The 16,903-nt window shown below is 44.3% G+C and overlaps 1 protein-coding gene across 1 annotated transcript in view; it reads right to left on the bottom strand.

The window, feature by feature from the left end:
• The window catches only part of LOC137562046 (extracellular calcium-sensing receptor-like), a 34,270-nt gene extending 18,865 nt beyond the window's left edge, over positions 1 to 15,405 (bottom strand). Inside the window, exons 1-3 of the mRNA XM_068273387.1 lie at positions 15,164 to 15,405; positions 9,172 to 9,264; positions 8,450 to 8,741 (exon numbers count right to left, since the gene is read on the bottom strand). Coding sequence (XP_068129488.1) covers positions 8,450 to 8,741; positions 9,172 to 9,264; positions 15,164 to 15,405 — 627 coding nt within the window. The remainder of the gene's footprint in view (positions 1 to 8,449; positions 8,742 to 9,171; positions 9,265 to 15,163) is intronic.
• Positions 15,406 to 16,903: the final 1,498 nt, after the last annotated feature.

Below are 16,903 nucleotides of genomic sequence, written 5' to 3'. Positions count from 1 at the left end.
TCTTCCCCATGCAAGCTTATTGTGTCTCCCCTACCATGTGCGGCCCCCTTTCCACAAACAGTAATCACCCCTTGCATGTGCAGAAGACCCCTCTATTCCATCCTGTGACTTTTATGTACAACTCCCATGTGTGACTGTGCCCCTTTTTATGGGTTCCCCCGTTTTCAGCCCCCTATTATTATTATTATTTATTATTATTTATTGTATTTATAAAGCGCCAACATATTACGCAGCGCTGGACATTAGTTTAGGTTACAGACAATGTTTAGGGGTGACATACAGCAATATAACAATACAAGAATACAAGAAAGACCAGATCACACAGCACATTATGAGTACCAGGTAATGCTTAGTCAGTCACTGGATGGAGCATGGAGATTAGACAAGTTAGGTTCACTCAGATGCATAGCATGGGTTCACAGTAATGGAGGTGCATGATCAGGTTGGACACAAAAGGAGGAGGACCCTGACTAGTGTTGGGCCGAACAGTTCGCCTGGCGAACCTCTCTGGGCCTCTTACTACTTCCGGGTCGCAATGACCCGGAGTAGTATGCCTGCGCTGCACGGCGGAGCGCGTCCTAGATCGCGCTCCTGTTGCCGGGCACTCTCTGCGCATGAGCGTGACGTCACTCATGACATCACGCACATGCGCAGAGAGTGCCCGGCAACGGGAGCGCGATCTAGGACGCGCTCCGCCGGGCAGCGCAGGCGTACTACTCCGGGTCATTGCGACCCGGAAGTAGTAAGAGGCCCATGGATTTAGAGATGTTCGCCGGCGAACGGTTCGGGAACCGTTCGCCACATCTCTAACCCTGACCAGAGGCTTACAATCTAGAGGGAGAGGTAAGGACAGGAGAGGTAGAGGACCATAGTTCAGCTGTGGGTTTAGAGCAATTGTGAGGGGTGGTAGGCCAGAGTGAAAAGGTGAGTTTTGAGGGCCTTCTTGAAGGTGTTGAAGGAGGGGGCTGCCCTAATGGGTGGAGGTAGGGAGTTCCATAGTGTTGGAGCGGCTCTTGAGAAGTCCTGGAGGTGTGCATGGGACTGGGTGATGCGGGAGATGGTCAGGTGAAGTTCATTGGAGGAGCGGAGTGAGCGGCTTGGTGTGTATCTCTGAGTAAGAACAGAAATGTAGGTTGGACAGGTTTTGTGGACGGATTTGTAGGTCAGACACAATATCTTGAATCTGATTCTGGACTGGATAGGAAGCCAGTGGAGGGATTCACGGAGGGGAGCCGCCCTGGTGGAGCGATGGGAGTGGATCATTCTGGCTGCCGCATTCATGATGGACTGCAGTGGGGTTATTCGGGTCATAGGGAGACCAGACAGAAGGGCATTGCAGTAGTCAAGGCGGGAAATTATGAGGGCATGAATGAGGAATTTGGTGGTGGCAGAGGTCAGGAAAGGGCGAATATTACAGATGTTACGAAAGTATTCCAGGATGCCTGATGTGTAGCAGCCATTGTGGGACACAGCCCATGTGGCCTTTCCTAGAAATCCATCCAACTCAGGCTTTAGTTCCAGCTACTTCCTGGACCCCTGCAACTCACCCCCCCCCCCCCTCCCATCTCACCACTGCCATCCATCGCTCGACCACCATTAACTCTGCTAAATTTACTTCAAAAGTCTGAATTTATGATCAACTGTTCATAATAAAAAAAAAAAAAAAAAACACTCCTCATTAATTCTAAGATTTTGTGTATCAGGAGGACTGAAGAAGATTCTCAAACTTGATTGTGTGACGAATTGTACCTATTCTCATCTAGCCAGTCAATGGCACTAAGCTTGGTGTTTAATTGCTAAAACATTTTCTATGCTATCATTACCAAATGTGTTGGGTACTTTAGGGAAAGTAATGGAGCAAGTAAAAAGAAAATTCAACAATACCTTGAAGTTTACTGTGGTTTGCTTAACTACCTGCGGACCGGCGTAGTTGAAATCTACGGGGGGCAGGGGGCGCTGCGGTTCTGACCGGATGTAAACTCTACTTCCCATTCACTGCATGCCCCCCGCCCGTCCCCGCTGCGCTGTCCGCTCGATCTCCGCCGCAATCAGCTGCCCTGCCGCCTCTATGACGGCAGAGCACTGTGAGCCGGGCAGGAGCCGTTCCCATTGGCTTACATGGAATGACAGAGTCAGGAGCCAATGAAAGCGGCTCCTGACCGGCGCACAGCGCTCTGCCGTCATAGCGACGGCAGAGAGAGCAGCCTGCGGCGGGGACAGAGAGACGTGACCGGTGGGAGCGGCGGATTTTAGCAGCGATTCGTCGGGAAGCGGCAGTTTACTGTACCAGCACCCTCTGGTCCTTAAGGGGGCAGAGGGTGCTGGTACTCAAGTAGTTAATAATATGTTTGTATACATTTTATTAAACTAAAAACACATAGTGGGGGGTCATCCTACCCAAAACCTCCATGCGTATATTACAGTTTGTGTCGGGGACACTAATTCTATGGCTTATAATACAGTATAATAAGGTGAAAACCCCACCCCCATTAAAAAATAATGCCATGGAGACTGGATTACCTCCTCCATTGCCCAGCCTCCAACACTGTGGCTGCGGCATAATCGCGGGAGACTGCTCTTTGAGGAAAGGGGGCATCTTGCATAATTAGACCAACTTTATCAATAAAATGCTTTTTAGCCACCAGCAAGCAAAGGAATGCATCCTCCATATTTCATATATTCAGAATCAGTGCTGCTTGGATACCCCTTTTCAAAATCCAAATTGAATTCGGATCTGGATACCCAGACAGGGGTGCCTCTAGCCATTTTGTCACTCCAGGCGAGAAAACCTGTGTCGCCCCCCCCCCCCCACCGTCGTGGCAACCCCCCTATGGTGCAGCACTAACGTCACACAACAGCAGATAACATGGGCAATTCTGAACATGTTCAGATATATAATAATAGCATATGTCCCCTATAAATTAAATGCAGATAACATGTTCCCCACGGATCAAATGCAGATATGTCAGCATAGATCAAATGCACATAACACATCCCCCACAGATCAAATGCACATAACACATCCCCAACAGATCAAATGCACATAACACATCCCCCACAGATCAAATGCACATAACACATCCCCCACAGATCAAATGCACATAACACATCCCTAACAGATCAAATGCACATAACACATCCCTAACAGATCAAATGCACATAACACATCCCTAACAGATCAAATGCACATAACACATCCCTAACAGATCAAATGCACATAACACATCCCTAACAGATCAAATGCACATAACACATCCCTAACAGATCAAATGCACATAACACATGCCCCACAAATCAAATGCACATAACATGTCCCCATAGATCAAATGCAGATATGTCCGCAAAGATCAAATGCAGATATGTCCGCAAAGATCAAATGCAGATATGTCCGCAAAGATCAAATGCATATAACTTGTCCCCATAGATCAAATGCAGATATGTCCCCATAGATCAAATGCAGATATGTCCCCATAGATCAAATGCATATAACATGTTCCCCCAGATCAAATGCAGATATGTCCCCGTACATCAAATGCACATAACACATCCCCCACAGAACAAGACAAGACATAATTTCCCACATAAAACTATTTAATGTCCACCAAAGATCAAATGCAGATGACACACGTATGCTTTTTCGCATAACAAGCCTAGAGTGAAAACATCACACTGTGACGATGATCGTCATTGGACTCTAAGCTTCTCTGAGGAAGGACAGTCAATGACATCTCTATTCACACTGTACAGTGCAGCTAAAATAATTTGGTAGGATATGGTAGGAGATTCCACTATGACCATGGTAGGAATTAGATTGTGAGCTCCTCTGAGGACAGTCAGAGACATGATTATGTACTCTGTATAGTGCTGCAGAAGATGTCTGTGCTATATAAGTGCATAATAATAATACGGTGGGACATTAGACTATGACTATGGTAGGATTCGATTGTCAGCTTCTCTGAGGATAGTCCATGACATGACTATGTACTCTGTAATGTGCTGCAGAAGATGTCAGTGCTATAAAAATAAATAATAATAATATGGTAGGACATTAGACTATGACTATGGTAGGATTAGAGTGTGAGCTCCTCTGAGGACAGTCAGTGACAGGACTATGTACTCTGTAAAGTGCTGCAGAAGATGTCAGTGCTATATAATAATAGTAATATGGTAAGACAATGGACTAGGATTATGGTAAAATTAGATAGTGAGCTCCTCTGAGGACAGTCAGTTATGTGACCATGTACTCTGTAATGTGCTGCAGAAGATGTCAGTGCTATAAAAATAAATAATAATAATATGGTAGGACATTAGACTATGACTATGGTAGGATTAGAGTGTGAGCTCCTCTGAGGACAGTCAGTGACAGGACTATGTACTCTGTAAAGTGCTGCAGAAGATGTCAGTGCTATATAATAATAGTAATATGGTAAGACAATGGACTAGGATTATGGTAAAATTAGATAGTGAGCTCCTCTGAGGACAGTCAGTTATGTGACCATGTACTCTGTAAAGTGCTACAGTCGATGTCACTGCTATATATTATTATTATTATTATTATTATTATTATTATAACTTAGTATTTACATAGTGCAGACATCTTCTGCAGTGCTGTACTGAGTATATTGTCTTGTCACTTAACTGTCCCTTAGAGGGACGCCCAATCTAATCCCTACTATAGTCATATGTCTATGTACAGTATAGTGTATGTATCATAGCCTATGGCCAATTTAGGGGAAAGTCAATTAACTTATCTGTATGTTTTTGGGATGTGGGAGAAAACCAGACTGCCCAGAGGAAAGCCATGCAAAGGCAGAACGTACAAACTCTGCGTAGATAGTGCCCTTGCTAGGATCGAACCAGGAACCTAGTGCTGCAAGGCGAGAGAGCTAACCACTACACCCCTGCGCTGCCCCGTAAATAAATACATAGAGTGAAGGGAAGCCTTAGGATCCCCTTGTAGCCTGATGTCTCCTGACAAGACATTGTGGCCGTGCTTGCTTGGCTACTGCATGGCCACGCTCATAACAGAGGATGAGTGCGACACTGATCTGCAGGGGGCCCCGCTCAGCGACGGGGGACATTAGACCACCTCTAGTGACAGCTCATTACACCCCCAGTGACAGTTCATAGCCCCCAGACACAGCTTACCCCTACCCACAGTTTACTGACCCCCTGCACTATGAAGGCTAACCAGAAGACATTGTGGGGCTGTTTGTTTACAACAGCATTAAAATGACCCAGAGATCACGAATTTCAACTTTTTTTTTAACTTACCCGGGGATTCCCCCAGCCTCTTAAGAATGGATGCGTCCCTCGCCATCCTCCCGTTGCCCTCCGTTCAGCAGTAATCAGCCCCGGTAACTGGCTCAGTCGGCTCCAGTCTGAGTCAGCCGGGGTCTTCTGCACATGCACGGACCTTCTGCGCCTGCGCAGAAGACCCCATCTGACGTCACTGAGCCGAATACCGGAGCTGATTACCGCTAAATGGAGGACAGCGAGGGAGGCATCCATGCTTATGCGGCTGGAGGAAGCCCCGGGTAAGTAAAACAAAGTTGTAATTTGTGATCTCTGGGTCATATTAAAGCGGACCTCAACTCAGAACGTCCTCTCTGAAAGACAAGCAACAGCATAAGAACCTTTATATTGAACCTGAGATGAGAAGAGTCTCAGGTTCTATACTTACCTGGGGCTTTCTTAAACCCCGTTAGGGCTGCTCGTCCCTCGCAGTCTCCCTGGGTGACTCCTGTCACCTGCAGTTGTCCCAGAAAACATGGTCGAGTCACGCTCGATCGCACATGTGCAGCCCCACCAGGCGTGCTCCTGTACTTGTACTGTGCAAACGCAGATAGCTCACCTAACGGAGTATGACTCGGCCAGAACATTGTGGGTGGCAGGAATCACCCAGGGAGATGGCAAGGGATGAGCAGCCCTAATGCTGCTTAAGGAAGCCTCAGGTAAGTATTGTACCAAAAATGCTTCTCGTCTCTCGTACACTTTATACAACAATTACAGGTGATACAAATCTAAAAATAAATCTGCACAGTTTCTACTTCCTGAGTCATGGAAGCAGAAACAAATTGTTGACATCCTGTGCTTTCAAAAGAGCTTATCTGCGACCGCCATGGCAGTCAGGTGCAATTAGAAACAAATGAGGGGGAATTAAACAGGATATATATATATATATATATATATATATATATATATATATATATATATATATACTATGGTAGGGACTAGATTGTGAGCCCCCCTGAGGGATAGTTAGAGACAAGACAATGTACTCTGTACAGAGCTGCGGAAGATGATGTCTGCACTATATGAATACTAAATCATAATAATATATAAATTATATATATATATATATATATATATATATATATATATATATATATATATATATATAATACAGGATGCATTTCTCTGTTTTTTCCTTCTGACCTGTGCAAGAGTTCAGGTCCACTTTTTTGAATACATTTATTTTTTGCCTAGGATGCAGAGGCCGGCGGGCTTACCTTCAGGCTGCCTGCACTCAAGTTGCAGCCACTTGTTTGGGGGGCCGGGGGAAAGGGGGGAATGCACGCACACACCCGCAGGGCCAAGAGGGGGCACAGTCAGTGCCTCGGTCGGTCGTCTCCTCTAAAGGCATCCGGCGCCGGCTAGTCACGCTGCCTTCAGGCGGGGGGGCGGAGTTAGAGGCGGCGCCGGTAATGCTGCACATATACACCCCGCACAACACTTCCTGATTCCACGCTCGCGTATTCCCTGTGCGGCTGCAGACATATTGCGTGCAGAGTTGTGCATGGCTTGCAGTGCAAGGTTTACACAGCGTCAGCGGGTGTGAGACAGTCAGGCAGTGAGGCAGAAAACAAACCGTGGAGAGGGGCGGGCCAGGCGATGTGGTCAATGTCGAGGAGGAGGTGGAGTGGGTGGGAGCTAGTGACAGGAAATGCAGTGAAGCAAACTGCTTTCCATGTCTATTGGCTGGGCGAGGGGGGCGGGCATAGAGGCGGCAGCACGTGGTGTAAACAAACCACGATACTGGATAAGACAGGACAGGAGAAGGCAGCGCAGCTGATAGTAGTAGCGGTGGTTAGCCGCAGTCTCCCATCACGGCAGCGCCTACCCCCTTTGATGCCGCTGCAAGCCGCTGCCTGTACCGCCTGTCGGTTAAGGCGCCCCTGTACCCAGATATCCGGATCCAAACTTCTTGGTATCCGAGTAGAATCAGATATCTGAACCCAATATCCGGGATGTCCGGTCGGATTCGGATATCCGGATAGAAAACTGGAAGTAGCCTTTAAATTGCTTCCGAAATCTCACTCTCTCTCTCTCTCTCTCTCTCTCTCTCTCTCTCTCTCTCTCTCTCTCTCTCTCTCTCTCTCTCTCTCTCTCTCTCTCTCTCTCTCGTCTCTCTCTCTCGCTCTCTCTCTCACTCTCTCTCTCTCTCTCTCTCTCTCTCTCTCTCTCTCTCTCTCTCTCTCAACTGAATTTTGCCATTGAAGGCCTCTATTCGGATATCCGAATTAACTATCCGACCAGATTCCGGATTTCATGTAGAAATCCGAGTTTGCTCGGATAGTGCTATTCGGATTTACACAGATATCTGGAACCCAATCCAAAGTTCGGATAGTGGAAAAAGTTTGGATTATCTGGGTAGTTTGGATACCCCAATATTGGATGAGCACCACTGTTCAAAATGCCTCCCTTTGCTTTTTGCACCCTGACACATACACAGAGATGTCTAACCTGTGTACTTTTTGAACCAGGCAACACACTTGTCTTTCAGTTTTCAGAGCGCGTTTTTCTGCGTACTTTTTCTGCACACCAAGTGTGTTTCTATGCAGGAAAACACACATGTTTTTTTTACAGCTGCTCATGTATTTGATAGAGAAAACTGACAAAATGTGCAGTTCCTCATGCAGAATGTCAGTTGTTTTTCTGCATGCGAACAACATATTAAGTGTGAACTAGCCGCGCATTGATTTACATGAGTTCTCAGTTTTTCTGTGCAGAAAACGCGCACGAAAACAGTCAAGTGTGTTCCCTGCCTCATTTGCAGAGTGCTAAAAAGTTATTTTAAACACAGGGTGAAAAATTAACTCCTAGGAGAAAACTTACGAGCAAAAGGGAATTGAATAAGGGCTTGTGGCCCCTATTCAATTCACTTCATCTCATAAGTTTTCTCCTAGGAAATCATTTTTCATATTCTGTGGAGAACAACTTTTCTGAATTTTGCCTGAGAACATAAAAGTAGATGAAAAAGTACAGTCAAAATTAGTATTTTCTTGCATGCTGGTGGTTTAAAAGACATTTTATTGACAGGGTTGAAAATACTGTATCACCTAGAAGAAATCTCAGGAGAAAAAGTTATTTGCATATGGGCCCATATGTCACAAATACGTTAGTTGATTTGTCTGTTTACCTAATATTGAGAAATCATAACTCTTACCTGAGGGTATCTTAAAACCCCTAAAACATTTGCCAGAATGATGGAGTTGGAAGACACGATGGATCCCAAAACGGCAGTGAAAGGAGATTTAGAGCGACATTCATAGTTGGGGACAGGCGAGCTGGACTCCGTGAGAATTTCCAAGGCTCCTTGAAGCTCGTAGTGAGGAACATTACAGGTGTCATAAACATGGTACCCTAAGGTGATATTAGGCAAAATGTCTGGATTCATATTAATCTCTTCTACAGCAAAGAAGAAGGTCTGAGCCAACTGGTAAATGTCCAAATCAAATCTTAAAACCCAAACACAAGTGTTTTAGTAAGAGATAATTATTTTACATTTTTACATCAATTGCAGAGAGCTTAAAAAGGAAAAAAAAACTGTGTAAATTGAACTCAAATATGCTTTCTTGACTAGTGTGAGGGCTGAATGACATGGGTAAAGTGTTCCTCTCATTGATTAACAAAAATACCAAATAATTTCTTTCTTTCTGTTTATGAATTTTCATGTTTCACGAGTTATTGCATTTTTGCTAAGTTATTCGTTTTCAAGAATTTACGCATCAGAAAGAAAAAAATATTTCCTCTGCCCACTGTAACGATTGCGGAATAATCTCCGTGATCAGCGCACAAGGCGTGCGCTGACATGGCGGAAATCCTCCACAAGTGTATGAAGGGGGGAACCCAGCTTTGGTGCAAGCACCAGTAGAGGGAAACTCTCACCGGCAGGTGGAGCGCAGAGGAGCAAGGTCTCCACGCTGCCACAGACGCCAGATGAGAAGTGTCCCAATTGCAACCGGGTAGGGCAAGATAGCCCTTAAAGAGAAAGAGCACAGGTACAGGATGAATGTGTGTTCACCAATCTAGTCGCGACCCTGCGACGATGAACACACATCAGTAGAAACAAAAGTAGGAACGCGATTGCGAAAAAGGCGATCGCCAGAAGTGACACAAGACAGATCAGAACAGAACATGAGAGGAGCAAAGGCACAGAAAACGACAATGAGAAAATAATGAAAACAACAAACGCTAACTAAACGCGAACACCGCACTCATTCGCAACAGCAAACACGTTCACAGCGCGGTCTCCGCACGTTAAGTGCAACAGAGACGAGCACGCCACCCTAACTAACCACCGACAGACAAACACGGAACAGAGGACGTGAGCGCTTGCTTAACGATTAACTCACCGAACCTACAGCAAGCGCTCGTATCAGACAAGACAGACAAACGGAAAACAGAAATAGGAAAGGGAAGATCCACTGCTCTTTCCGCCAGAGCGAGTGCGATCCAGGTACAGAAACAGGATTGCAGATCAGAAGGATCCACAGCCGCTACCACTAGGGCTAGTGCGATCCAAGCAAGACAGGCAGATGAAATAGTTGGTAGCAACCGCTGCTCCAGCTATACTCCAAGAACAGATCAGAACGTGATTTGCATAACCAATGAATGCAAATTCCTCAGCAGCAGAGCAGATCAGAAACTTGCAAAGGAAAGACAGGTCTCTCTTCCAGCGACCTGCAGCCCAAAGACTAGAGGAATGGTCAAACAGCTGTCTGCCTGTGCAGCCAGCCGAGCGGATCATTACACCCATATTGTAAAAAATATTATGTATTTTCTCAAATATTTTCTCTAAATAGAATTTGCATGCAAAACTGGTTCCGATTTGCTTTTGAGATACTGAAAAAATGGCAAACAGTTACTTAAAGTTGAAGATATTTCATATAGGAGGGAGATACTGTCAGGCCTTGTTCACATCTAAAATTGAAATCACAAATGCAAGCGTTTTGCAATTTTGTGCACAGTTTTTTTTAACACCTCCCGGCGCTCCATTGTGCACTGTTTTTTTTTTTAAGTGCTTTTCTAAGTGCTTTTTCAGAGCAATTTTTAATTCACTCCCTGACACAAGTCAGGAAGTGAACTATTTGACCAGGAAAACAATAAATACAATGTATTTATTCTTAATAATGCTAACACAATCGCTGCACAAATCGATTTAGTGAGCGTTTGGCATTTTTCCTATACCTTCCATTGAGGAAAAATCGGCTCAAAAATGGTACAGGCACCAGTGCAAAGTGCAAAGCGGACGAAACGCGCTGATATGAGCCTTCTCATAAAGATTCCTTGCAAAAGCGTTTTGTAGGCGATTTTGAAAATCGCCTGCGCTTGAAAAAAGGCTGAAGACGCCCTAGATGTGCCCGAGCCCTCGAAGAAAATAGCGTGGAACAACTAAAAGAGTGGACAGACTGCTCCTGAAGCATATTGTACTGTTAATAGTAGGATTGTGATAAAAAGTTCAGAAGATCATCACTACTTCTATGAGGTCATCACTCCTATGAGAGGAGAATAAACATTAAAGGCTGATTTCCCCTTCAAAACGTAAAGACAAAACCCATCTGTTTTTCTGGGGCTTTTGCTGTGCAATGTTTGGTGTGATTGGAAGGTTCCATTCAGTTGTACCGAAGGAGACAGAAATGCTGTTGCACCAAAAAAATTTACCATCTGATATTCCAGAGGAGTCGCATTTTTCTAGTAGGAGAAAACTCAGGAGAAAAAGTGAATTGCATATGGGCCAAGGTCTAAAAATATTACCATGAGAAAAAGTGAATTGGTAATGGGCCAATGTGAAAATATCATCTAGGAGAAAACTCAGGAGAAAAAGTGAATTGCATATAAGTTTGACTTATACCTCTTAAAATATGGAAGGTGAAAATACAAATAACGTAAAAGAAACAAAAAAGATCAAACCGGTCAACATCAGCATTGGTCATTGTAGCTCTTCTTAGGTGTAAAATACATGTCTTGTTACGACATTGATTTAACCACTTTGTCCTCCTTGACGTATAAAAACGTCAAGGAGGACAGGCGCGCTCCCGCGGCCGATCGCGCGTGTGCACGCGCACTCCTGGCCGCGGATTCAGTAGCCACGGAATCAATGTATCGGGCTATGGAGCCCGATCACTGATTCCTCTCCCCTGCTGAAAAAGTGACAGCTTCTCTCGGAAGCTTCGCTTTTTCTGAAGCCATGTCCCTCTAAGCGTACATTGTACGCTTAGAGTGACGTCATGTAAACAAAATCGAGATTGCCATTTTGTGGCCAAAAAGTAAAACTACAAGTAAAAGTAAAAAAACATTACCATACACAATATTTCCCCAAATAAAACACTTTTATATCCCACCCTCCCAAAAATGCCCACATAAAATGTTTAATAAAAAAAACAAAAAACATTACTATAAAAACAAACAAACACATAAATATTTACCTAAGGGTCTAAACTTTTTAAATATCTATGTAAAGATGAAATATTTCTCTCTATTTTTTTTTATAAGCTTGTAAATAGTGATGAATGCAAAACGGAAAAAATGCTCTTTTATTTCCAAATAAAATATTGTGGCGATACATTGTGATAGGGACATAATTTAAACGGTGAAATAACCGTGACAAATGGGCAATTACAATACGTGGGTTTTATTATGGAGGCATGTATTTTTTTAAAACTATAATGGCCAAAAACTGACAAATAAAGCATTTTTTCATTTTTTTTCTTATTCTAACTGTTAAAATGCATTTACAGTAAGGTAGCTCTTAGCAAAATGTACCCCCCAAAGAAAGCCTAATTGGTGGCGGAAAAAACAAGATATAGATCAGTTCATTGTGATAAGTAGTGATAAAGTTATAGGCTAATGAATGGGAGGTGAACATTGCTCGGATGCATAAAGTGAAAACGACTGAGAGCTTAAGTGGTTAAAGGATATCCAAGGGGATCAACGAAATCTAACATTACCCTGGGATTTTTTTCCACATGTGTCCCTCGCTGTAGCCGCAGTCTTTTCCCAGGTCCCGCTGGCAGCCTCTAAATTATCGCTGACTCCCGATGGGTCAGTGTCTTCTACGCATGCATGGGCATTTGCCTGCCCTCTGCATGAGAGTGCACCCACAAGCAGAGTATTCTCATGATGATGTGGACGCATTCACATGTGGTACTGGCCCGCGCATGCACAGAAGATGCCAACCCACTGGGCCATCAGAGACTGCCATCAGAGACCCGGGAGAAGCCCAAAGCTGCGGCAAGGGACATATGTGAATTCTAGGGGCTGGAGGAAGCCCCAGGTAAGCAAAACTTGATTTTATTAATCACCTCAGATTTCCTTTAAGTTAGTATTTCTAGTACACACTACTTAAAGAGAACCCGAGGTGTGTTTAACCAGCCTGGCAGTATGGACGAGCTCAGCTCGTCCATCACCGCCGGAGGCTGCCGCTCAGGCCCTGCTGGGCCGATTTTCATCAAATAAAGTGCAGCACACGCAGCCAGCACTTTGCCAGCTGCGTGTGCTGCCTGATCGCCGCCGCTCTGCGGCGATCCGCCGCGAGCAGCGGCGAAAGAGGGTCCCCCCAGCCGCCTGAGCCCAGCGTAGCCGGAACAAAAATTTCCGGCCAGCGCTAAGGGCTGGATCGGAGGCGGCTGACGTCAGGACGTCGGCTGACGTCCATGACGTCACTCCGCTCGTCGCTATGGCGACGATCTAAGCAAAACAAGGAAGGCCGCTCATTGCGGCCTTCCTTGTTTATTCTGGGCGCCGGAGGCGATCGGAAGAACGCCTCCGGAGCGCCCTCTAGTGGGCTTTCATGCAGCCAACTTTCAGTTGGCTGCATGAAATAAGTTTTTTTTTTATTTAAAAAAACCCCTCCCGCAGCTGCCCTGGCGATCTTAATAGAACGCCAGGGTGGTTAAAGAATGTTATCTCCATACAGAGGCTGGATCTGCCTATACAGCCCAGCCTCTATTGCTATCCCAAACCCCACTAAGGTCCCCCTGCACTCTGCAATCCCTCATAAATCACAGCCGTGCTGTGAGGCTGTGTTTACATCTGTAGTGTCAGTCTCAGCTGCTCTCCCGCCCCCTGCATAGCTCCAGTCCCTGCCCTCGTCCCTTCCCTCCAATCAGCAGGGAGGGAAGGGATGCATGCGGGGACTGGAGTTCTGCAGGAGGCGGGGAGAGCAGCAGACTGACAATATAGAGATAAACACAGCCAGCTCTGACAAGCTGTTTGTCAGCAGCGTGGCTGTGATTTATGAGGGATTGCAGAGTGCAGGGAGACCTTAGGGGGGTTTGGGATAGCAACAGAGGCTGGGCTGTATAGGCAGATCCAGCCTCTGTATGCAGATAACATTCTTCAAACCCACCTCGGGTTCTCTTTAAAGGCTGGAAGCACACTTTTCTGCAGAAAACCCTTTTTTTTCATGTGCTTTTCTGTATTTTCTTTGTATTGTGTGGCTTTCGTATTATATTTTTATGCGTTTGCATTTGCAGGTGCATTTTGTGTTTTTGCTTTCCACTCATTTGCATTTTGAATTTTAAATAACTTGCCTTTTGAGCCATTGCAAAAAATACTGTTTTATATCTTTTTTGTATTTATAGTGTACTGGTTAAAGTGGATATGAGATGAAAAACTAACTATAACAAGTAACTTGTTTATATACAGTGTCTTATCTAAAGTTTAGATAGTTTATACAGCAAATCCAGCTGCAAAACAGCTTCAACAGTAGATGCTTATTTCTTCCTGTGATACAATGACAGCAGCCATGTTCTGCTTGTAATTATTACACACAGGCAAGCTGCTCTACATCTCCACTCATCAGCCTGTGAAAACATCTCTCCCCCCTCCTCCTCTTCCTCCTGCCCAGACTGAGCTCCCATAAGCTCTTGCTACATGGTTCTCAGAGTGCCTAGGCACTGGAGGAGCTGTGGGCAAGGCTTGTTTAGTTTATAGGTTATAATGGTACAATGCAAATCATTAAGTGCAATTTGGTGTGCATTTTCCCAGGGCTGATTTAAGCAACAATGCCGCCCAGGGCAAAATAAACCTGGTGGGCCCCCCAACAGATACTCCGGAACAAAAATTGGCATTAAGGGACCTTTTTTGCAGCTGGTATCGTCAGGGTGTGAAGCCCCAATCGGTCGGAGTTCCACATTCTGGCTACCCCAGCCTGCATGGGGGACAAGGGGTTAAAAAGTTTCAGGAGGGGGGACCCCATATAATTTTTTTTTAATTCCCACACTCTAAACATAAAAAAAAAATTGGGAAAATAGGAAAAAATACCAGGGATTTTCATTCAGCCATATTGCGGTTGTATAGCGATCCCTAGCCAAAGCGCTGCAGCTGCGTTTGGATCCCCTGGAAACGCCGTCAGGAAATTTATTGCTCTTTCTTTTGATGCATGTAAAATTACACTACCGTTAGGTTTGCTACTAAAAGTGACATTTACTGCATTTAAAAGTATACTTTTTTCCTTTAAAACTTTAAAATCGATTTTTTCAAAAACTATAAGGTCTTTAAAAAAAAAAAAAAATCCTCTTATTCCTGATGATCTCCTTAACATATCCTGCAAATTTAGGGTTTCTAGCATTTAAGGTGGATTTTCTATTAACCGTTAAATTCGGCGGGTTTTTAAATGTGTATTTTTTTTCCTTTGAAACTTTAAAATCGATTTTCTCAAAAACTATAAGGTCTTTTTGATTTTTTTTCCTCTTGTAGCCACTGGGGGCCCCTACAAGCTCTGGGGCCCTAGGGCAATTGCCCCCTTTGCCTCTATGGTAGCGCCGGCCCTGCATTTTCCTCTATGCAATATGCACGTGAGTCAAACAAGAGCACTCCCAGCTGAATAAAAACAATTTAGTGACAAAAACAAAATTTAAAAAACCCACAAACTTACGTTGTACAACTGACCCTGGACGGTTTGGTAATGAAAGAAATGTTTTGATAAACTTTTTCGGAAAGGATCGGCAACAAGACTCCCACCATCAGATCCCCAAACTTGTTTATCCCTTCCAGGTCTGACATTGTCGGCAGCTGACATCTCTGACCCTCAAACGTGTGAACTTTACTGCAGAAGAACAGTGTGATGACCTTCACAATCTGTATATGAAGATGGACGGTAATCGGCAGTGAGAACATCTCAGAGTTCTGCTGCCAATGCTGCAACTTCCTCCACTATTTATAGCTAAAATGTTTAGCTGCTTTCATCATCCATATAGCAGGAATAAAATATGTCCACTATGACACTTCGCAATTAAAATAAAGGCCTTCTCCAGGGGTCCTGCAGAAATTACAGGTAATTACTTTCCCAAATGAAAAATTATTCCAGTGATTATTTACATGTGATCTCTCCAGTGCACAGAATGGAGCATCTTGTGCACATGTAATGAGTCAGACTTCACATGGATTATGTATCTTCAGTCAGTAACATACAGACTGTTCTAAGTTCTAAAGAAAACACCTGCTTGAAGCAAACCTGAAGTGATAATAAACTTATGAGAGAATGAATTGTATGTACAGCTAAGAAATAGAACATAAGTAGAAGAAAAAAGAGTCTCATATTGTTTTCCAGTACAGGAAGAGTTAAAAAACGTCAGTCATTATCTATGCAAAAGAGCTTTTCTGAGCTATTTGAACCAAGTCGGGTCAGATACAGTTCTGTTTTCACTTCACTTTAACAGCAAAGAAACAGTGAGAGGCAGCTTGAGATATGGTTTTACTGCAGGAACGTTGAAAGGGTCATTATTTATGCATCAATTTATAGTTTAAAAGACAGAGTGTGCTTTTAAAATGACAACTGTGACAGACTGATGCACTGCTATTAAATAAAAGCTATACAACTCAAAAGAAAAATATGAGACTCTTTTTTTCTTTGCTACCAATGTTCTATTTCTTATCCGTACTACACATACAAATTCATTATATCATAGGTTGTTTTTTTTTCAGGTTTGCTTAAAGTGAACCTCCGGACTAAAAATCTACTCAGCAGCACTGAAAAGGCTTGGTGTTTCTTTAACAGTTTCACAGCATCAGCAACTTTGTTTTTCTTACCAAAGCATCAATTTTAGCTGCATTTTTAGCTAAGCTCCACACTGTAACGATCGGTGTAACACAGAGAGGATCTGATTACCGGTGATCTGCAGTATCACCGAGAATACAGATATATACCCGATTATTGATGATCTTCAGTATCACCGATAATCAGATATATCTCTAACACCGGAGTAATATGAGTGTTTGGTGCAACAGTAATACTTTGAGGAGGGTCCCCGTAAAGGGGATACAAGGCAGTATGGGATACTGCCTGAAGGACAGGCTCCTTCCTCGGCCTGAGGCTCCCAAAGGGGGGGAGTCAGGCTGAGTGAAGGAAGGACCAGAGTGTGAGTGACACCAAGGGTGGGGTGTCACTGACAGATCTGTGAACTATCTCTAAACAGAGGAGATAGTTCTCGAGGTCGGACTAGCCAGGTCGGCAACAGACAGACAGATAAGGTACAAAGACAGAAGGCTGATTCGGTATCCAAGACAGGCAGGGTTTGGCAACGTGATATCAGATATGCGTGGTACCGAATCAGAAAGCAGAGGAATGGTCAGGAAAGCAAAAGGTCATAACGGATAATATACAATGCCTAGTCTC

The sequence above is a fragment of the Hyperolius riggenbachi genome, chromosome 3 (genome assembly GCF_040937935.1).
Source record: "Hyperolius riggenbachi isolate aHypRig1 chromosome 3, aHypRig1.pri, whole genome shotgun sequence".
In the NCBI taxonomy this organism is placed as follows: domain Eukaryota; kingdom Metazoa; phylum Chordata; class Amphibia; order Anura; family Hyperoliidae; genus Hyperolius; species Hyperolius riggenbachi.
The sequence above is the reverse complement of the archived record's forward strand: the minus strand, read 5'-3'. Positions and strand labels throughout refer to the sequence as shown.